Genomic DNA, 23,384 nt, shown 5'->3' on the forward strand with positions numbered 1-23,384 from the left:
ATATATATATATATATTTATTTAGATTGTATTTATTAACTTGTCTTCTAAAAAAATCTGGTCTGAACACTGCTATGTGTTTAATGAAGTTTGTTCCTACTTCTTTGCAATCCTACCTTCACATTCGGGAATGTCTTCTGTCCATTGGCCTGTAGATCCACAAGTTGTTACATTGGAGCCCTTTAACTTCCATCCTTCTGAGCAAGTGAATTCACAAGTGGATCCAAAGCTGTTCTCAGCCCATAGATGATTACATGTAAATGATCCTTGCTGTGGAGACCCGAGCGCCTCACATGTAACAGCTAGATAGGATAGAAATAATTATGCGCTGATATGATGTAGATAAGTTACAATCTACTAACTGCTACAATAACGTAAAATATCCTTTCTGGTTATCAAGTAAGCGTGAATACTCAAACTTTGCATGGACATCCACATTCATGATAGTGGAGGTCACATGACAGGATGTCCTTGTCTAGAAAAGTAAGTCTGTTGATGTTACCATGGTTACCCCAAAGCTCACTGATTGGTAGAGATCCGACTGGTGAGACCCTCACCAATCCCATGGACAGGTGATCCACTGAAAAGTGGCCACACACCCATGGTCACGTATTCTTTATAGTTAATGAGAATCGCGGAAACAATAGAATAGAACACAATAGGGCCTCCGCTGATCAGACATTTATGGCATATTCGATGTGCCATAAGTGTCTTCAATGTGAAGACTCTATTACAGCCTATTGAGCTTTAATTTAGAAGGACAGAACCGTTTCAAGAGAATTTTATTTCTTACGGTAAATATCAACATACTATGTGAACCAAGTATTTCTGTTTTTTACATATGCACAGGAATACAGATATGGACTTTTGAGAATGTACCACCACATTCAGGAATGCTTTCTGTCCATTGGGCTGTAGTGCCACATGCTGTTTGATTGGAGCCCTTTTATTTTTTTCATCTTTCTGAGCTATGCACAGGAACACTGATATGGATCTTCCTTTTTTTATTTTTGCATATTTGTCAGATTTAAAAGGAACCGGTCATGTCAAATATGTAGTCTGAGCTGCAAGCAACATGTTATAGAGCAGGAGAAGCTTAGCCGATTGAAATATAGCTTTCTGGGAAAAGATTTAGTACAACCTGTAATTTATTGATCTAAATCCCTTCTAACTCTGGGCTTAAATGTTTCAGTTCTTCAAACAAAATTGAATATAAAGCAAGGCCTGAGCAAACACAAACGTCATTTTTAAATATTAATTTCAATTATTTAATGAAAAAAAGCTATTCAACAGCTATATCACCCATGTGAAAAAGTAGTTTCTCCCCAAAACCTAATAATTGGTTGTGCATCTTTTATTATCAACAACTGCAACCGAATGCTTCCAATAACTGAAGATCAGTCTTCCACATTGTTGAGGATGAGTTTTGGAACACACTTTGTAGAATTCAAGTGTGATGTGTTTAGATCCTGACACACCATCTTAATAGTTTTCAAGTCAGGACTTCGACTAGGCCACTTCAAAACCTTAAAAGCTATGTAAACCTTTGAACACAATTTTTTTTTAAAATAAAATAATGTAGTATGGTGTTTTAAGCAACTTTGTAGCTGTAACTTTTTCAGATATATCTTCTATGTATCCTGGATGCATATGAGCTCTTTCTTGCGCTCAAACTTAGATGTGATCAATAACAGGTGGATCCTGCGAGTCAGAGACAAGCAGAACCCACTGTCACCGGAGATATCAGTCCCGCAGACCGGACAGACTCGACCCTGAGTGCACGATACAGCTTTTATCTATCCTGGATACATATAAGCTGTATCTGAAAAAGTACAAATATTTTTTAATAAAAACCAATTCTAATGTCGCTTAAAACACCATAATACAATACAATTTACAAAAACTGCACCCTCAAAGTATTCAAAACAGCATTTATTTGTGCCTGGATGTATCTAGTCTTTTATATTAATGTTGTTTCTTCACCTAGAGTATGTACCTTGGAACATATCATTAGAACTTTTTGCATAAATAGTTAGTACATGTAAATATATATTTTCCACTGGTGGGCCAAAGAACACAAGACTTACACTCTTCCCGACATTTGTCATATGGATACGTCATGGAAAGCCAGTGCTTCCCGCAATTTGCCGTATCCATAAGACAAATGGTGGACACCAGATCAGTAGCACCCTAATCAGCTTGCTGTCAGTGAACGACTACATAGATAGTGCCATGTTGTAATGACGGGGGTGGGGAGACAGACAAGTGAGCCCTAATCTACCCACCACTCAGTCCCTGCCTACTTTCAACGACCCGCCCTAGGCGACGGGGTACAACTGGGCGACGGTCCCTACGCTCAATAAGTGCACGACAGACAAACAGACAAGTGTACACAGAGCTAGGGGGAGAAAGGGGCAGTTGCCCACGGCAACACCGTGAGCAACAAGAGAAGTGAACAAGCCGAGTCAAACCAGGAGAGTACGAGGTGCCAAACACAGAGCAGAAGAGTAGTAAACAAGCCGAGTCAAACCAGGAGTGTACGAGGTACCAAACGCAGAGCAGGAGAGTAGTCCGCAAGCCGGGGTCAATATGAAGCAAAGACAATGGTACAAGAAGCTGCAGCAGGGCCAGGAAACCAAACGAGAAGAATCACAAGCAAAGGAGGAACAGGAAAGGCAGGTATAAATAGACAGAGGGCGGGAGCTAGCTCCGTCTGGCCAGGCTGTGATAGGTTCTCCCACTCCTAAGCCTGCCACCCTGAGTGGTGGAAGATGGAGTCAGTCTCACAGACATAGAAGCAGGTGCAGACTGATTATCTATGGGCGTTAACCCCGAAGCTGTGCCTGGCAGATCCTTTACAGTACCCCCCCCTTTTATGAGGGGCCACCGGACCCTTTCTAAGTGGACCTGGTTTACTGGGGAAACGAAGGTGAAACCTCCTGACCAATATCCCAGCGTGAACATCCCGAGCGGGTACCCAAGTCCTCTCCTCAGGCCCGTATCCTCTCCAATGGACCAGGTACTGGAGGGAGCCTTGGACCATCTTGCTGTCCACAATCTTGGCCACCTCGAATTCTGCCCCCTCAGGGGTGAGAATAGGGACCGGAGGTTTCCTCGAGGGAGTTAAGGACGGGGAGCAGCGTTTAAGGAGGGAGGCATGGAACACGTCGTGTACTCGAAAAGATGGGGGCAACTCCAGTCGGAAGGAGACAGGATTGAGGACTTCAATGACCTTGTACGGCCCTATAAACCGGGGAGCAAACTTCTTGGACGGGACCTTAAGGCGCAAATTTTTAGACGATAGCCACACCAGATCCCCGACCATAAACAAGGGGTTAGCAGAACGTTTTCTATCTGCCTGAGTTTTTTGTATGCTCTGGGACGCCTCTAGGTTCTTCTGAACCTGAGCCCAGACTGTGCACAGTTCTCGATGAACGACCTCTACCTCGGGATTGTTGGAACTACCAGGTGAAACGGAAGAGAACCGTAGATTAAACCTAAAATTACAGAAAAAGGGGGAGACCCCTGATGAGTTACTGACCCGGTTATTAAGGGAAAATTCGGCGAGGGGAATGAATGAGACTCAATCATATTGACAGTCAGAGATAAAACACCTTCAATATTGTTCTAGAGACTGATTAGTCCTCTCAGTTTGGCCATTAGTTTCAGGATGGAAGGCAGAGGAGAAGGACAGATCAATCTCCAACTTTTTACAGAAGGCTCTCCAAAACAACGAAACAAATTGTACCCCTCTATCAGAAACAATATTGAGAGGGACCCCACGCAGGATGTGTTTGACAAACAAGGTAGCTAACGTCTTAGCATTGGGTAGTTTTTTGAGGGGCACAAAGTGGCACATCTTACTGAAGCGGTCTACTACAACCCACACCACCGACTTGCCTTGAGATGGAGGCAAATCGGTGATAAAATCCATGGAGATGTGGGTCCAAGGTCTCTGGGGAATGGGCAAAGAACATAGTAAGCCCTCTGGTCGGGACCTGGGAGTCTTGGACCTAGCACAAACTTCACAAGCGGCGACGTAGGCCTTAACGTCTTTAGGCAACCCAGGCCACCAATAGTTTCTGGCAATGAGGTGCTTGGTACCCAGGATGCCAGGATGGCCAGATAGTGCAGAGTCATGATTTTGCCTAAGTACCCTTAGCCGGAATTGCAGGGGAACAAACAGCTTGTTCTCAGGAAGGCTCCCGGGAGCAATTTCAGAGACTAAATCAGAATCAATAGTGGAAATGATTATACCTGGAGGCAAAATACAAGCAGAATCTTCCTCCGAAGGAGGGCTGGCCATGAAGCTACGCGACAGTGCATCAGCCTAAGGCCTCATGCACACGACCGTATTTTTTCCCACCCGTAAATACTGGCGTAAATACGGGTCCGGTGTCACACGTATTCCACCCGTTTTGCACCAGTATTTACGAACCCGTGCCCGTAAATATGGGTCCGGTGTCACCCGTATTTACGGGCACGTTTTTGGCGGCAAAATAGCGCTGCACTAATCGGCAGCCCCTTCTCTCTATCAGTGCAGGATAGAGAGAAGGGACAGCCCTTTCTGTAATAAAAGTTAAAGAAATTCATACTTACCCGGCCGTTGTCTTGGTGACGCGTCCCTCTCTTCACATCCAGCCCGACATCCCTGGATGACGCGGCAGTCCATGTGACCGCTGCAGCCTGTGATTGACCTGTGATTGGCTGCAGCGGTCACATGGCCTGAAACGTCATCCAGGACGTCGGGCCGGATGTCGAGAGGGACGCGTCACCAAGGCAACGGCCGGGAGACCGGACTGGAGGAAGCAGGAAGTTGTCGGTAAGTATGAACGTCTTTTATTTTTATTTTTTACAGGTTTATACTGATCGGTAGTCACTGTCCAGGGTGCAGAAACAGTTACTGCCGATCAGTTAACTCTTTCAGCTCCCTGGACAGTGACTATTTACTGACGTCGCTTAGCAACGCTGCCGTAATGACGGGTGCACACATGTAGCCACCCGTCATTACGAGAGCTCCATAGACTTCTATGGACTGTCCGTGCCGTTATTACGGCCTGAAATAGGACATGTTCTATCTTTTTCAACGGCACGGGCACCTTCCCGTGAGAAAACGGGAAGGCACCCGTCGCCAATAGAAGTCTATGAGCCCGTTATTACGGGTCGTGATTACGACCCGTAATAACGGGAGTTTTTACGGTCGTGTGCATGAGGCCTTAACATTTTTAGACCCAGCCCTATAGGTAACCACAAAGTTGAATCTGGTAAAAAATAACGCCCAACTAGCTTGTCTCGGGTTTAGCCTCCGGGCAGATTCTAGGAAAACCAGATTCTTGTGGTCGGTAAGGACCGTTACCTGGTGCCTAGCCCCCTCCAGGAAGTGGCGCCACTCTTCAAATGCCCATTTAATGGCTAAGAGTTCGCGGTTGCCAATATCATAGTTACTCTCAGTTGGCGAAAACTTCCTGGAGAAGTAGGCACAGGGGCGGAGATGGGTGAGGGACCTGGTACCCTGGGACAAGACAGCCCCCACTCCCACCTCAGATGCGTCAACTTCCACGATAAATGGCTCCATTTGGTTGGGCTGAACCAGCACCGGGGCCGAGATAAAGCACCTCTTAAGGACCTCAAAAGCCTGGACAGCCTCAGGGGGCCAGTGGAGGAGATCAGCTCCTTTGCAAGTGAGGTCCGTAAGAGGCTTAGCGATGACCGAGAAGTTAGCAATAAATCTCCTGTAATAATTAGCGAACCCCAAAAAACACTGTAACGCCTTCAGGGAGGCAGGTTGGACCCATTCCGCCACAGCCTGAACCTTGGCGGGGTCCATGCGGAATTCATGAGGAGTGAGGATTTGACCCAAAAATGGTATTTCCTATACCCCAAACACACATTTTTCGGTTTTGGCAAACAGTTTGTTTTCCCGAAGGACCTGGAGCACCTTCCTGACATGCTCAATGTGGGAGGACCAGTCCTTGGAAAACACCAGTATGTCATCAAGGTACACTACAAGAAATATCCCCAGGTAATTTCTCAAAATCTCATTTATGAAATTCTGGAAGACCGCAGGGGCATTACACAACCCAAAGGGCATGACGAGGTATTCGAAATGGCCTTCGGGCGTGTTAAACGCAGTCTTCCACTCATCCCCCTCTTTGATGCGGATAAGGTTATACACCCCCCGTAGATCCAACTTAGAGAACCATTGGGCCCCCTGAACCTGATTGAAGAGATCAGGAATCAAAGGAAGGGGATACTGGTTCCTTACCGTGACCTTATTCAGGCTACGGTAGTCAATGCATGGCCTAAGACCACCATCCTTCTTCCCTACGAAGAAGAAGCCAGCACCTACCGGAGAAGTAGAGGGACGAATGTAACCCTTGGCCAGGCATTCCTGGATATACTCTCTCATGGCTTCACGTTCGGGACAAGAAAGATTAAATATCCTACCCTTAGGTAGCTTAGCTCCTGGTACCAATTCGATAGCGCAATCGTATTCTCTATGAGGAGGTAACACTTCGGAGGCCTCCTTAGAGAAAACATCAGCTTAGTCCTGAACAAACTCGGGTAGCGTGTTCGCCTCCTCAGGGGGAGAAATAGAATTAACAGAAAAACATGACGTAAAACATTCATTACCCCATTTGGTTAGCTCCCCAGTATTCCAGTCAAACGTGGGATTATGCAACTGCAACCAGGGAAGGCCTAGAACCAAATCGTACGATAATCCCTGCATCAACAGCACAGAGCACTGCTCCAAATGCATGGAGCCAACAAGGAGTTCAAAAACAGGGGTATGCTGTGTAAAATAACCATTAGCAAGAGGAGTGGAGTCGATACCCACTACCGGGACAGGTTTAGGCAAATCAATAAGAGGCATAGCAAGAGACATAGCAAATTCCACAGACATGATATTAGTAGAGGACCCTGAATCCACGAAGGCACTGCCGGTAGCAGACCTACCACCAAAAGATACCTGAAAGGGAAGCAAGATCTTAGTACGTTTCCTATTTACGGGAAATACCTGTGCGCCCAAGTGACCTCCCCGATGATCACTTAGGCGCGGAAGTTCTCTGGCTGCATTCTTACGCTTAGGAGAGTTGTTCACTTGATGCTTGTCATCCCCACAGTAGAAGCAGAGACCATTCTTCCTGCAGAATTCTCTACGTTGTTGGGGGGACACGGAGGCCCCGAGTTGAATAGGTATCTCTGAGTCTTTTGGGGAGGAACGAAGCAACGGAACTTCGGGAGGCATCATGGGGGAGTCGGAGGAGAAAACACATAAACGTTCACGTTGTTGTTCCCTGAGACGTCGGTCAAGTCGTACCGCTAAAGCCATAACCTAATCTAGGGAGTCAGAAGAGGGATAGCTAACTAGCAGGTCTTTCAGGGCATTCGACAGACCCAACCTAAACTGGCACCTTAAGGCAGGGTCATTCCACCGAGAAGCTACGCACCACTTCCTAAAGTCAGAACAATACTCCTCAACAGGTCTCTTACCCTGACGTAAGGTCACCAGCTGACTCTCGGCAAAGGCAGTCCTGTCAGTCTCGTCATAAATAAGTCAGAGAGCAGAAAAGAAACAATCAATGGAGGAAAGTTCAGGGGCGTCAGGAGCTAAGGAGAAGGCCCACTCTTGGGGCTCTTCCTGGAGCCGGGACATAATTATACCCACCCGCTGGCTCTCAGAACGGGGCTTTCAGGCTCTCAGGAATGGGGCTTTAAACTAAAGTAAAGCCTACAACTCTCCCGAAAGGAGAGAAAAGCCCTCCGGTCCCCTGAGAACCAGTCGGGCAACTTGAGGTGGGGTTCAAGAGGTGAGGTGAGGGGAACTACCAAGGTAGCATCAGGCTGGTTGACCCTCTGAGCCAGGGCCTGGACCTGTAGGGAGAGACCCTGCATTTGCTGAGCCAGGGTCTCACGGGGGTCCATAGTGGTGTCAGGGACCAGGGTAGACTAGGTATGGGCTTGTGATTATGTAATGACGGGGGGTAGGGAAACAGACAAGTGAGCATTAGTCTACCCGCCACTCTGTCCCTGCCTACTTGCAACGACCCGCCCTAGGCGACGGGGTGCAACTGGGCGGCGGTCCCTGCGCTCAGTAAGTGCACGACAAACATACAAGGGAATACAAGCAAGGGAAAGGGGCAGTTGCCCACGGCAAAACCGTGAGCAACCAGAGTGGTGAACGAGCCGAGTCAAGCCAGGAGTGTGCGAGGTACCAAACGAAGAGCAGAAGAGTAGTCAGTAAGCCAGGGTCTGTATGGAGCAGGATCAAAATAGAAGGAGCTGTAGCTGGGCCAGGAAACCACACAAAAAGAATCACAAGCACCGAGGGACAGGAAGGGCAGACTTAAATAGACCGAGGGCGGGAGCTAGCTGAGTCTGGCCAGGTTGCGATAGACTCTCCCACTCCTAAGCCTGCCAGCCTGAGTGGTGGAAGCTGGAGTCAGTCTCAGGGATGTAGATTCAGGTGCTGACTGATTAATTTTGGGAGTTAACCCCGAAGCTGTGCCTGGCAGATCCTTTACAGGTGGCACAAGCTGGGCATCACATATTGGCATATATATGGAAAAGTTCCAATTTTCTCTCCGCAACATCGAGTGCAGACTCATTTCTGGGAAAATACCTGTGGAGTTAACATGATCACTACACCCCCAGGTGAATTCCCGAAGGGGTGTAGTATCCCAAATGGAGTCACTTCTGGGTAGTTTCCACTGTTTTGGTCCCACAGGGGCTTTGCAAACATGACATGTTGCCAAGAATCCAATCCAGCAAAATCTGTGCTCCAAAAGCCAAATAGTGCTCCTTCTCTTCTGAGCCTTGCCGTGTGCTCAAACAGCAGTTTATGACCACATATGGGGTATTTCCGTACTCCAGAGAAGTTGCTTTACAAATGTTGGGGTATTTATTCCCTTGATTTGTTGAGAAAATTAAACATTTTGAGCTAAAGCTACGTCTTATTGAATACATTTATTTTTTTATTTTCACTGCCCAATTCAAATAAAATCTATAAAACACATGTGGGGTCAAAATGCTCACTACACCCCTAGATTAATTCCTCAAGGTTTGTAGTATCCCAAATGAAGTCATTTTTGGGTAGTTCCCATTGTACTGGTACCTTAAGGGCTTTGCAACATGGTGTCAAGAAACCAATCCAGAAAATCTGTACTCCAAAAGCCAAATGGCGCTCCCTGCCTTCTGAGCTCTGCCGTGTGTCCAAACAGCAGTTTATGACCACATTTGTGGTATTTCCGTACTCCAGAGAAATTGCTTTACAAACGTTAGGGGCCTTTTTCTTCTTTATTCCTTCTGGACGTTGTTTTTTTTTAGTTAAAACTAAATCTTATTGGAAAAAATTGGGTCAAAATGCTCATTACACCCCTAGATTAATTCCTTGTGGATGTAGTCTCCAAAATGGTTCTTTTTTTGGGGTGTTTGCTTTGTTTTGGCATCACAAGCCCTCTTCAAACCTGATGTGGTGCCTTAAATATATTCTAATAAAAAAAGCCCCCAAAATCCTCTAGGTGCTCCTTTGCTTCTGAGGCCTGTGCTCCAGTCTATTAGGACACTAGGGCCACATGTGGGATATTTCTAAAAACTGCAGAATCTGTGCAATAAATATTGAGTTGCATTTCTCTGGTAAAACCTTCTGTGTTACAGATTTTTTTTTTCTAAATATGAATTTCTGCTAAAAAATATATGAATATGAATTTATGATAAAGTTCTAAGCCTTGTAACGTCCTAAAAAAGTAAAGGATGTTCAAAGAAACAATGCCAATCTAAAGTAGACATATGGGAAATGTTCATTAGCAACTGTTTTGTGTGGTATTACTATCTGCCTTACTAGCAGAAACATTTAAATTTAGAAAAGTGCATATTTTTTAAATTTTTCGCAAAATTTTGGCGTTTTTCCCAATTAAATACTGAATGTATCGACCAAATTTTACCACTTAAAGTACAATGTGTTACGAGAAAACAATCTCAGAATCGCTTGGATAGGTCAAACCATTCCAAAGTTATTACCTCATAATTTGACACGTCAGATTTGAAAAATAAGGGTCTGTCAGGAAGGTCAAAAGTGTCTGTAGTGGGAAGGGGTTAACCCTGTTTTGTCAAAGTTTTGGTTTTCTCAAATTTGGTAATTTTGTTAAGATTTGTGCAGAAATAAACATAGCAGAATTGTTGCTGTTTTTCGGAGGAGGGGGGGGTAGGATTCCGCAAAGTACAATACAATACTTGTGAATAGTGCTTTCAAAACCCCATCGACATGTATCAGATTTTGAGGGTAGGCTACTTATTTTTGTGCATCACTTACAGAATGTAACTTATTGCTACATCATTTCATGAAGGTGTTGGTGAGTGTAATGTGTGGCGTTTTGAGAATGTGGTTTCTACTTTCTGAAAATTAATGGGCATGGGAGTATAATACGATTTTTTTTATTCTGTAATCCAGATTTTGTTTTGTACCTGACAGAATTGTAAAAATGGGCCCAGCTACTAGAGGTTCAAAATATAAAAAAACCCCTACAGGAAAAAGTTTAAAGAAAACTGATATAACATTTTTCCTCAAACAATGATTTGATATGATATTTCATACCTGTACAATATGGTTCCGCACTGCGCCACATCCCAGAAGGGAGACATTGGCTATTATCTGTACCATTAAGGTCAAATCCATCAAAACATCCATAGTGGCAGGAAGATTGAAAGCTAAAGTTTCCCCATGGATGAGAACAATTCATGTACCCCTGAGATTGAGCTGATAAATGTAGGCACTGTACAACTACAAAAAAGATGAAACAAATTTAAATTACAGTAGATATATATTATAGTTCTCAGTGTATTAGATATTTGAAACATTTACAAGATCCGGTGTATCTAGTTCCCTCTGTCCAACTCCGTCAAGAGGGTTTCCCCTCTGTCGCCAACTCAAATTTCACATTTTGTATGCAATCTGAAAAGCATATGCTGAACGTAATTTTCCAGTTTATATATAAACTCTGTTCACAATGGCATCAAGGCTTCTATTCAATGGAAGCTATAATGCTTTGACAGATCCATTGTACCATTTGTCGCCCACTGACTTGAAATTGGATTCTGACAGCATTCAGTCCAGGTTTCTGTATTTTTGACAATAAGAATAATGCTGCCTGCCTCCCCATTCTTACTGGCAAAAGTGACGAAGACCTTGATAGAACCACCGATGTAGGCTTGTAGCATGTGTGAATAGAGTCTAAGCCTATTAAACTAATTAAAAATCTACCCCAAACTGATCAGTTTGTATACATTTTCATCACCCAACGAAGTGAATGAAAATAAAAATCTATTTAGGATGGAACTGATAAAGATGGATATAAACTGTTCAGGCATGATCTGACTTTTTCCCCTCATTGAGTTGTAATTGGTCTATCAAAGTTCTGTAAGGCTCTGCTCACACTAGTGTTATTGCTTCCAATACAGGAAAACAAACCACTAAAATAGACCATATTTAATTTTGATACAACTTTAAGATAAAGCTATGTTCACACTGCCATCTGTGAGTTTGGTCAAAAATTCAGTGACATTTTATGGCAAGAATAGCTCAGTATGCTGCAAGTCAATGGGGTCTATCAGCCACAGTTATGAACGGAATATATGATGGAAATATAAACATAACCTAAAACAGAATCAGTGATGATAAAAATAAACTTTACCATATTCACACTGGGGTCCGTAAAATCCTGGAGAACAATCACATGTGTAATTGTTAATTGTCTCAATGCATTCTCCATGATCACTGCATGACGACTGGTTACATGAAGCTAAAAAACAAAACAAAAACAGAGAGGCAAATACTTGAAATAGCTACGATTAAACATAAAACAGTTACTACATCTATTTGACTTCATACAATTTCTAACATAAAAACATAATAATTCCTTAACCCCTTCAGGACTGAGCCACTTTTGGACCAAATGACAGAGCCTCATTTTTTAAATCTGACGTGTGTTACTTTATGTGGTAATAACTCGGGAATGCTTTTACCTATCCAAGCGATTCTGAGATTGTTTTCTCGTGACATATTGCACTTTAAGTTAGTGAAAAAATTTGGTTGATATATTCAATATTTTTGTGTGAAAAACACCAAAATTTAGAGAAAATTTGCAAAAAATTAGCATTTTCTAAATTCAAATGTATCTGCTTGTAAGACAGATAGTAATACCACACAAAATAGTTACTAGCTAACTTTTCCAATATGTCTACTTTAGATTGGCATCATTTTTTGAACATCCTTTTATTTTTCTAGGACATTACAAGGCTTATAAGTTTAGCAGCAATTTCTCACATTTTCAAGAAAATTTCAAAAGCCCATTTTTTTAGGGAACAGTTCAGTTGTTAAGTGGCTTTGAGGGCCTTATATATTAGAAACCCCCACAAATCACCCCACTTTAAAAACTTCACCCCTCAAAGTATTCAAAACAGCATTCAGAAAGTTTTTTTTAACCCTTTAGGCGTTTCACAGGAATTAAAGCAATGTAGCGGGGAAATCTACAAATTTCATTTTTTGGGCAGAAATTCCATTTTAATCAATTTTTCCTGTAATACTGAAGGTTTTTACCGGAGAAGCACAACTGAATATTTATTGCCCTGATTCTGCAGTTTTTAGAAATATCCCACATGTGGCCCTAGTGCGCTACTGGACTGAAATACCGGCCTCAGAAGCAAAGGAGCACCTAGAGCCTTTTAGGGCCTTCCTTTTCTTAGATTATATTTCAGGCACCATGTCAGGTTAGAAGAGGTCTTGTGGTGCCGAAACAAAGGAAACACCCCAAAAAATACCCCATTTTGGAAACTAAACTCCTTGAGGAATTCATCTAGGGGTGTAGTGAGCATTTTGACCTCACAGGTGTTTCATAGATTTCATTAGAATTGGGCAGTGAAAATGAAAAATGACATTATTTTCCAATACCATGTATTTTTACCTCCAAATTTTTAATTTTTTCAACAAATAAATGAGGAAAAGCACCCCAACATTTGTAAAGCAACTTCTCCAGAGTACGGAAATACCAAACATGTGGTCATAAACTGTTGTTTGGGCAAGCGGCAGGACTCGGAAGGGAAGGCACGCCATTTAGCTTTTGGAGCGCTGATTTTGCTGGATTCATTTCTCTGCACCATGTCGCATTTGTAAAGCCCCTGAGGTACCAGTACAGTGAAAACCCCCCAAAAGTGACTCCATTTAGAATTGGGCAGTGAAAATGAAAAATTACATTATTTTCTAATAAGATGTAGCTTTACCTCAAAATTTTTATTTTTTTCAACAAATAAATGATGAAAATCACCCCAACATTTGTAAAGCAACTTCTCCAGAGTACAGAAATACCCAACATCATGAACGGCTGTTTGGGGAAGCGGCAGGACTCAGAAGGGAAGGCACGCCATTTAGCTTTTGAAGTACAGATTTTGCTGGTTTGATTTCTCGGCACCATGTCGCATTTGTAAAGCTCCTAAGGTACCAGTACAGTGGAAACCCCCCAAAAGTGACTCCATTTGGGAAACTACACCCCTAGAGGAATTAATCTAGGGGTGTAGTGAGCATTTTGACCCCCCAGGTGTTTCATAGATTTCATTAGAATTGGGCAGTAAACATGAAAAAAATCATTTTTTTCCACTAAGACGTAGCTTTAGGTAAAAATGTTTCATTTTCTGATCAAATAAAGGAGAAAAATCACCGTAACATTTGTAAAGCAACTTCTCCAGAGTACGGAAATACCCCATATGTGGTAATAAAGTACTGTATGAACACACATCCGGGCTCAGAAGGGAAGGAGCGCCATTTGGCTTTTGGAGAGCAGATTTTGCTGGATTGGTTTTTCTGCGCCATGTCGCTTTTGCAAAGCCCCTTAGGTAGCAGTACAGTGGAAACTCCCCAAAAGTGACTCCATTTGGCAAACTACACCCATTGAGGAATTCATCTAGGGGTGTAGTGAGCATTTTGACCCCACAGGTGTGTCATATATTTTATTAGAAATGGGCAGTGAAAATGAAAAATTACGTTATTTTCCAATAAGACGCAGCATTAGTTAAAAATGTTTCATTTTCTCAACAAATAAAGGAGAAAAAGCACTGTAACATTTGTAAAGCAACTTCTTCAGAGTAGGGAAATACCCCACACGTGGTCATAAACTGCTATTTGGACACACAGCAAGGCTCTAAAGGGAAGGAGCGCCATTTAGTATTTGGAGTGGAGATTTTATAAGATTCGTTTTTTGACACCATGTTGCATTGAGCTATAGTACCAGTACAGTGGTACCCCCCAAAAAATTACCCCATTTTGGAAACTAGATCCCTCAAAGAATTGATCTAGGGGTGTAGTGAGCATTTTGACCGCACAAGTGTTTTGCAAAAATTCGTAAAGAATAGATGTTGCAGATTGAAAATTGCTGTTTTCCACAAATATGCCATTTCAGTGCCCAATGTTTTGTGCCCAGCTTGTACCACCGTAGACACACATGCCATAAATTGTTAAGCGGGTTCTCCAGAATACCCCATATGTGGTCATAAATTGCCATTTGGGCACACTGCCAGGCTCAGTTGGACCACCATTTGGCTTTTGAAGCGCAGATTTTGCTTGGTGTATTAGTGGTATTTCAGCTTATAATGTGGGGGCATATGTGAGCTGGGCGGAGTACATCAGGGTATATGTAAGCTGGGCGGAGTACATCAGGGTATATGTAAGCTGGGCGGAGTACATCAGGGTATATGTAAACTGGGCGAAGTACATCAGGGTATATATAAGCTGTGCGGAGTACATCACGGTATATGTAATATGCGCAGAGTACATCAGCATATATGTAAGCTGTGCGTAGTACATCAGGATATATGTAATCTGTGGAGTACATCAGGGTATATGTAAACTGTGGAGTACATCAGGGTATATGTAATATGTGCGGGTACATCAAGCTATATGTAAGCTGTGCGGAGTACATCAGGGTATATGTAAGCTGGGCAGAGTACATCAGGGTATATGTAAGCTGTGCGGAGTACATCAGGGTATATGTAAGCTGTGCGGAGTACATCAGGGTATATGTAAGCTGGGCGGAGTACATCAGGATATATGTAAGCTGGGCGGAGTACATCAGGGTGTATGTAAGCTGTGCGGAGTACATCAGGGTATATGTATGCTGTGCGGAGTACATCAGGGTATATGTAAGCTGGGCGGAGTACATCAGGGTATATGTAAGCTGGGCGAAGTGCAACAGGTCATAATAGGATGATGTAATAAATGGGGTGAATGAAGAATCCATGGATTGGTGTGGTACGCTTGGAACCAATCCTTTATGCACAGGCCGGGATTATTGGGTATTATACAAAATATCTGCGCTCCAGTGTTGCCTTATATTTGACTTCTTCACTAGCCCTATAAGCCGCACAAGGCCCTAAAGTTTCCTCATCTCTGTTGCGTCTACAGGGTCCAGCAAATGACGATGTGGGGTATTTAGTGAAATTCTACTGGACCTAAAAATTAGTCTGGGTCGTCATTTAGCATCATTTTGCACCATTGCGTTTTGAGAGTCATAACGTGTTATTTTTCCGTTAGGGCGTGTGTGAGGGCGCCTAAAAATTTTTATTGGTTCCATTTTGGGGTACATGCGATTTTTTTTATCACTATTTATAACATTTTTTGGGCGATGAGGAAACCAAAAAACAGCCATTCCAGCACGTTTCTTTTTTGTTTTTTTTGACAGTGTTCACCGTGCAGTATAAACAACATGTTAACTTTATTCTGCGGGGCAATACGATTACAGCGACACCAAATTTATATCGTTTTTTTACGTTTCACTACGTTCCCACAATAAAAATACTCTTTTCTAAAAAAATCATGTTTTAGTGTCGCCATTTTCTGAGAGCCGTAACTTTTTAATTTTTTCGTTGATATAGCTGCGGCAGGGCTTGTTTTATGCGTGGCGAACTGTAGTTTCTATTGGTACCATTTTGCGTTACTTGCAACTTTTTGATCACTTTTTCTTACATTTTTTTTGAGACCACATGACCAAAAAATAAAATGCGGTCATTGTTTTTTATTAAAAATTTTTACGGTGTTCACCGTGTGGTAAAAATAATGTGATATTTTAATAGATCAGGCCGTTCCGAACGCGGCGATACCTATTATGTATCGTTTTTTTTCATATTTTCATGTTTTTTTAATAATAAAGGAGTTGATCAGGGAAACAGGGCAAGTGTTGTTTTTATTATTTATTTATTATTTATTAACTTGTATTTATTTATTTTTCTTTCACTTTTTTTTTTAAATTTTTTACTTTTTCTTTTACACTGACCTGGGGACTTGAAGATCTGGTCTTCTGATCCCCGGTACGATGCACTGCACTACTTATGTAATGTAGTGCATCGTAACTGTCATTTTTCATTTGACAGTTAGCGTATTGGACCTAATAGGCTACCGTACCTTGGCAACCAGGAAGCCTAGTAACGGCTTCCTGGTTGCCATAGCAACAATCACCACCTGCAATCCACCGCGGGGGGCCCGGGGGTTACAGAGGGAGCTCCCTCCCTCTGTAAACCACTTCAATGCGGCGGACGTCATTGACAGCTGCATTGAAGGGGTTAAATGGCTGCGATCGGCGGTAACAGCCATCGCAGCGGCATGTCAGCGGTGTATAACAGCTGACAGCCGCTGAAGATAAAGCGCGCACAGCTCCTGTGCTTGCTTTATCTGCAGGGCGTAACTGTACGCGGGAAATCACTTTGATTTCGGACGTACAGTTACGCCCAATCGCGGGAAAGGGTTTTAAGGACCAAGCATGTTTCTTTTAATTTTTTAATCATCATATTTATGTTTAATGATGAAATTATTAATTTTTTATAAATATTTTTTTAATGTAATTTTTTTTTTTTGGGTAAGAATTATTAATTTTTTACCGCTTGATAGGCAGATGCTAATGGCAGACCTAGGGGACTTTGTCAAACATCTAAGGGTCAAACAACCAGGAACAGAGGTTTCTCTGATCATGGCCATTACAGCAGTAGCTCGGTTGCCAATCACAGCAAGGCTTCTGTTGATGATTGCACATGGGCACATCCATGATGTACTGTTACGTCTTGGGGCATTAGGGGTTAAAGGAGAAAAGAATATTGGCTACTATAGAAATATAAGGCAGACACAGCCGTAGTAGCTTGGATCTGGAAATACAATGTAGGGGAGGAGGTGAGTATAGTACTCATTGCAATGCTACTAATACAGGTGCACCTGTATTCCTTTTGTCGTAGCTCACTGTCAATTTTTCAATGAAAAGTGTAACTGTAAAGCCATGTTCCCTTTCTTCATCACTTTGCAATTGTTAGAAAACAGGGGTTGGGACTTAGTAAATATGTAACATATGTGAAAAGGACGGCCTATTGGTAAGTATTTGGTTATTAAAGTTTATGGGCACCGTTGTGTATATGTCAGGAGACTTTCCCGATGTATATGTTGAACGTGCACAAAAATATGGCATAGATTAAGCCTTAAATTGGTTGTCGCATTTAGGACATTTATCACCTATTCACAAGATAGGTGATAAATGTTTGATTGCTTGACGCCCCACCACTAAGACCCCCACTGATCATTATAAAGGGGGCCCTGAACCAACCCGTTTCTCAGGAATTTGAATGAAGCGGTGTAGCAAAAGAAAGGGTGGGCACCCCAAAAAAGTAAATAAACAAGAGTGCCAGTACCTAAATAGTTACACATACAAAAGAAAACATGTATAATAGATTGCACCTCTCAAATCAATTTTATATCTTTATTATAACATTAAACAATATATGAGATATTGTGGTGGTTTGATATTACAGTGTTGGTCGTACAATCATGTAACGTGTTTTAGAGCATTCACTAATGATCTATTTTTTTATTTTGATTGAAATATATGGGATCGGAAGATTTCTTTATAGGTGCGGATTTTCAGCAGAATTATATATGAGAAATATATTTTATAATTGTCTGGGATTTTAATGTTCATGTGGCAATTGTTCTTATTATTATCAGTATCATCATACACTTTTTTTTAGTATCTGAGTGTTAGGCTAGGTTCACACGACCTATTTTCAGGCGAAAACGAGGCGTATCATGCCTCGATTTACGCCTGAACATAGGGCTCCAATACATCGGCAAACATCTGCCCATTAATTTGAATGGGTTTGCCGACGTACTGTGCCGACGACCTGTCATTTTACGCGTCGCTGTCAAAAGACGGCGCGTAAAATAACAGCCTCATCAAAGAAGTGCAGGACACTTCTTGAGACGTAATTTGAGCCGTTTTTCATTGATTCCAATGGAGAACAGCTCCAAATTACGGCCGTCAATGACGCCTCTCAAAATGCGAGTAGGAGCAATTACGTCTGAAATGACGGAGCTGTTTTCTCCTGAAAACAGCTCCGTAATTTCAGCCGTAATGGTCATTATCGTGTGCACATACCCTTATTGTCCTCACATATTTGTAGTATAAATATATATATTTTTATTTACATACTATAGAATGATAAAAATGTAGTATACATTTAATATTATTTATTTATACATTTTTGGTTATTATCTTATGTTTAGACACTGGTATCACTAATTATGTGTTTGTTGAATATAATGTATATGGATTACTTTTGGGTGTTTTATGTCATAATCTATATATTTTTGCTATGTATAACATTTTTTTCATTCATTTTATGAAATTTCTCATACCTTAGTATTTATCTGAATGATATGAATTTTCGACATGCTGGTTGGATAATATAATTATGTGTTTGACGAAACATGCAGTTGGAGGAGTATATTTAAGTCTGGATGAATGCATACTATAACACAATCCTCAGTCTATGATGTGCGCAAATACTGTGCAGGTGCCGAAAAATGTTGCGCCATCACATTGGCACCACGTCTAGATTGTGAAGACATCTTCATTTTAGGTGGAGGTCATTTCCATTTTAAATTATGTTTTGACTTATTTGGTATTGTGGTAATCCTGGGAGAGGTATAAAGACAGACTGTTGCGTAACAGCAGTGCCACGGGGCCTGTTGAAACAGCGGACAGTATACAGTGTCCGGTAAAGTGAAGGTCAGGGCAGCCGGCAGACAATCACTAACAGTTGCCAGAGCTAAAGTTTAGGGCAGGTGGCAGAAGGTCATCACGGGAAATAAGCAAGAGGTCAGGGCAGGTGGCAGGCAAGAATAGTACAGGCAAAGGTCAAGTAGAGGAAATCCAAACAAACGTGCAGGGTCTCTCTAGCAAGCAAATTACTCAGGCAAGGATTGGAAGGGGAGGTAACTTTTATACCCAGGAAAGCTAGGAAGTGCCCTGGATCCAGGAGGAGAGCAGAAACTATGGAGGATGCGACCAGAACGAAGAGAGGGAGGGACACGACGCCATCCAGGAGCCAGAAGACATCTTGAAGAGGTGAGTATATGGCAGCAGCGGGTAGTGGTGGCCGTTACAGTAGGTAATTGTTATGTTTGTCCAACTATCGATTTCCACATTTTTGACATTTCCAGCCTGTAACACAGTGATACGCATAGTGATCTGTGAGATCCTTTATTTCTGAACCTACGGTACGTGTTATTTTAATATTGCGTTGTCTATCTTCATTTGCTACATTTGCATAAATGTATGCATTGTTTGTTCGATCTTATGCATGACCTTCACCATATGCACTTTTTTTATTTTAGGTCAATTGGGTTAGACGGAGTGTGCTAAGGTTTGTTATAATATTCTCTTGTTCACTATGTGTAATTTGTCCTTTAACCCAGCCAGGGTTTTATATTAGTGTCATTTTTATTTTTTTGTATTATTTGATGTTATAATAAAGATATTAAATTTATTTGAGAGGTGCAGTTTATTATGCGTGTTTTCTTTTGTCGGTTGTCTAATGAATAGAGAGGTGGTCATTCAAGCTCCTTGCTGCTCTAGCCTACAGCGTTTATCACCTATGCTGTGGATAGTTGATAAATGTCCTTCACAGGACAACCCCTTTAGCCCCTTAATGACAAGCAATGGATATATCCACCACAAGCGAGTGCTAGTTCCTGCATCGTTACGGATATTTTCGTCACTCATATCTCGTGGGTACTACCACTGTAACCACGAGATCAGCGGCAGAAGCACGGCTGTTACACAGTTGAAGAGAAGTCAGATTCCGTCAGTTTAACCCCTTAGATACCACGGTCAATAGCGACCGTGGCATCTGAGGTGTTTGACAGAGGGAGGGAGCTCCTTTTGTCACCCCATTGGCACAGCCAAACACGTTCGTGGGGCGCCGATGGGTTTCCATAACAGTCGGGCCTAATAAAGGCACCCTGGTGTGCCATCAGTAACTGCCTATCAGTTTTACACTGACCAGCAATAATGCTTTGTTATACTACGTGTGATTACTGCGGGCACAAACTGCCGCCGCTCCCCAATGGCAGACGGCCGCGACCGCAGCCTCCTGGCCATCTGCCAGCGTCTCCCTCCCCAGAGACGCCAGCTCTCACGGCCTTCCCTTCCTGGACTGAATATTAGGATGCGTGGGCGAGCTCGTCCCGTTTTAAAAGGGCCAGCACGCGCACTCACTAAAGTTTCCCTAACCTATCCCCAGATCACCCTGGACTATAAAAGGGCTCCGCCCTTCCACTCCTTGCTTGAGCGTTGGTGTTGTCTACCCATGTTCGTATTGCAAATGGTCCCTTCGTTGTTTCCTGCTCCCAGTGTTCCCGTGCCCTGCTACCTGAATTCTGTATCTCGTGCCTTGTTGGTCCCTGAGCCTTTTCTAGTATTGGAGTCATGTTGTCTCATCTGCCACACCTGCTATTACACACCACGTCTGGTGTCACCTGCCATGCTTGTTGTTATACACTATGTCTGGTGTCATCTGCTATGCCTGCTGGCATACGCCACGTCTGGTGTCATCTGCCACTCCTGGTATGATCCACCACGTCTGGCGCTACTTTCCACATCAAGTGGCCAATGCCTCTGCTACTGTCCGGACTCTCTCAGGTACCCTTGTGCTAAGAACTTTGCATAGACTTTGTGTAAACTGACTTGCCCAGCTGCCATTCCGCTACAGCGGAGTGGCCTAGTGGGTCCACATACCCCAAGATCGTGACAGTACGCTCAGGCCATAGAACCCGCTGGCCAACCTAAGACCGCGGTTCAAGTGATACAAACGGATATGCTTGACCTGCGTGCATGACAGGATCAAATCCTCGTAGCCGTAAACTCTATCATCGAGCGACTGGATCAGCCTCCTGTTCCTCCTCAGGATGCTGCTGCCGTTCCACTGCCAGTTACTCCTCGTGTCTGTTCCAGATCCACAGTTTCGCTGCCTCTTCCTCCTCACTATGACAGTGACCCTAGAGCCTGTAGAGGTTTCATCAACCAATGTATCATCCATTTTAGATTACAAGCTCATCTCTTCCCCTCTGATGATGCCAAGGTAGCGTTCAGCATTTCCCTTCACACTGGCAAGGCCCTCACATGGGCGAACCCCATCTTGGAACAAGAGGGACCTGAATTCTCGGACCTAGCATTATTTTTAGTACTGTGTTCGAGGAGCCATGTCGAACATTTTCTGCAGCGGCCACTCTGCTAACCCTCAAGCAAGGAGGGTCCACAGTAGGAGAGTATGCTCTCTCCTTCCGCACCCTGGCAGCAGAGTTGGCATGGAACAATGAGGCATTGGTGGTGATCTTTTGGCAGGGACTGTCCTCGCACATCAAAGACGAGCTAGCAGCCCGCAATCCTCCTTCTACCCTGGATGCTCTTATCCTGTTGGCTACCTGGGTCGACAGAAAACCAACCCAAGAAAATATGATCGACTACAGCACAAATGTAGAGAAAAATACAAATGATTCTTTATTGGAATAAAAACATGAGACAGATAAAAATGGAACTAGGGGATGAGTCACACAGTAAAAAAAGGACGTCTGATCAGTCAAACATGCCAGGTATGGATATTGTGTCCACGTATTGTGTAATAGCAAAATAGGAGTAAATGCATGTAGTCATATAAAGAGCCGTGTCTAATGGAAAACAGCACGGATATAATCAAGGTACATCAGATGACAACAGCACAAATCGCAGAGAGGTAAAAAGCAGATGCCGATAGCTGTGGTAATTACAGAATACGTATATACCATCAATAATGATTACAACTAGTTACCAATGTAATGTGCACCAAGTAGTGCCAGAAAGTGCTTGAAATCAGAAGATGACCATAAATGATGAACATAATGGAGCTATGCTTGCTACACAGGACAGAAAAGATAACACTACATACCAGTGGACATGATGGAAACAAGGATGAAACGTCCTGACCCGACGCGCGTTTCGGCGATTGCCTTCGTCCGGGGTTAGGGTCACAACTGCTTGTGCCCACCTATATATAGTATAGAGCCATGTACATGTGTGTAATTAGATGCTGTAAGGAGAGGTATCATGGACCGGATGTGGAGAGTCGGCGTCTGATGCGGGGTACCAAGATGGCGCTGCCCCACTTCCTGTACCACGTCATCAGAGAGGATGTGAGGCGGCGAGGTCTGACCACGCCCCCCACATCCTGCTCCAATCATAGACAGTGGACGGAAGAGGCCAGGGCCACTCCCCCCCCCGGGGGAAATCTGTAATTGTACAGAATAACCATACCATCAGCGCACTGCCACAGATCACATGTATGCCAGAAGAGGATTAGACAGGATAGATGTTTAAGCTGAAATAGTACAGCCAGAGTAGATGTTACAGATAATACAATAAAATATCTAAATGTGCCGATGCAAACATAAAAAAATCAATCACAAAAGGTGAAGGATAATAAGTGAGAATGTGAATAGGAGTGGAGTGAGACACCTTGTGTCCACAAGGTGTCTCACTCCACTCCTATTCACATTCTCACTTATTATCCTTCACCTTTTGTGATTGATTTTTTTATGTTTGCATCGGCACATTTAGATATTTTATTGTATTATCTGTAACATCTACTCTGGCTGTACTATTTCAGCTTAAACATCTATCCTGTCTAATCCTCTTCTGGCATACATGTGATCTGTGGCAGTGCGCTGATGGTATGGTTATTCTGTACAATTACAGATTTCCCCCGGGGGGGGGGGAGTGGCCCTGGCCTCTTTCGTCCACTGTCTATGATTGGAGCAGGATGTGGGGGGCGTGGTCAGACCTCGCCGCCTCACATCCTCTCTGATGACGTGGTACAGGAAGTGGGGCAGCGCCATCTTGGTACCCCGCATCAGACGCCGACTCTCCACATCCGGTCCATGATACCTCTCCTTACAGCATCTAATTACACACATGTACATGGCTCTATACTATATATAGGTGGGCACAAGCAGTTGTGACCCTAACCCCGGACGAAGGCAATCGCCGAAAC

General features: G+C 43.2%; 1 protein-coding gene across 1 annotated transcript in view; it reads right to left on the bottom strand.

Moving 5' to 3' along the window:
- Nucleotides 1–23,384, bottom strand: part of LOC142657927 (E-selectin-like) — a 141,041-nt gene that overhangs the window by 89,852 nt on the left and 27,805 nt on the right. The window contains exons 3-5 of the mRNA XM_075833470.1: nucleotides 11,690–11,797; nucleotides 10,594–10,779; nucleotides 116–301 (exon numbers count right to left, since the gene is read on the bottom strand). Of these exons, the coding sequence (XP_075689585.1) occupies nucleotides 116–301; nucleotides 10,594–10,779; nucleotides 11,690–11,797 (480 nt within the window). The remainder of the gene's footprint in view (nucleotides 1–115; nucleotides 302–10,593; nucleotides 10,780–11,689; nucleotides 11,798–23,384) is intronic.

Source organism: Rhinoderma darwinii, chromosome 7 (genome assembly GCF_050947455.1).
Source record: "Rhinoderma darwinii isolate aRhiDar2 chromosome 7, aRhiDar2.hap1, whole genome shotgun sequence".
Classification (NCBI taxonomy): domain Eukaryota; kingdom Metazoa; phylum Chordata; class Amphibia; order Anura; family Rhinodermatidae; genus Rhinoderma; species Rhinoderma darwinii.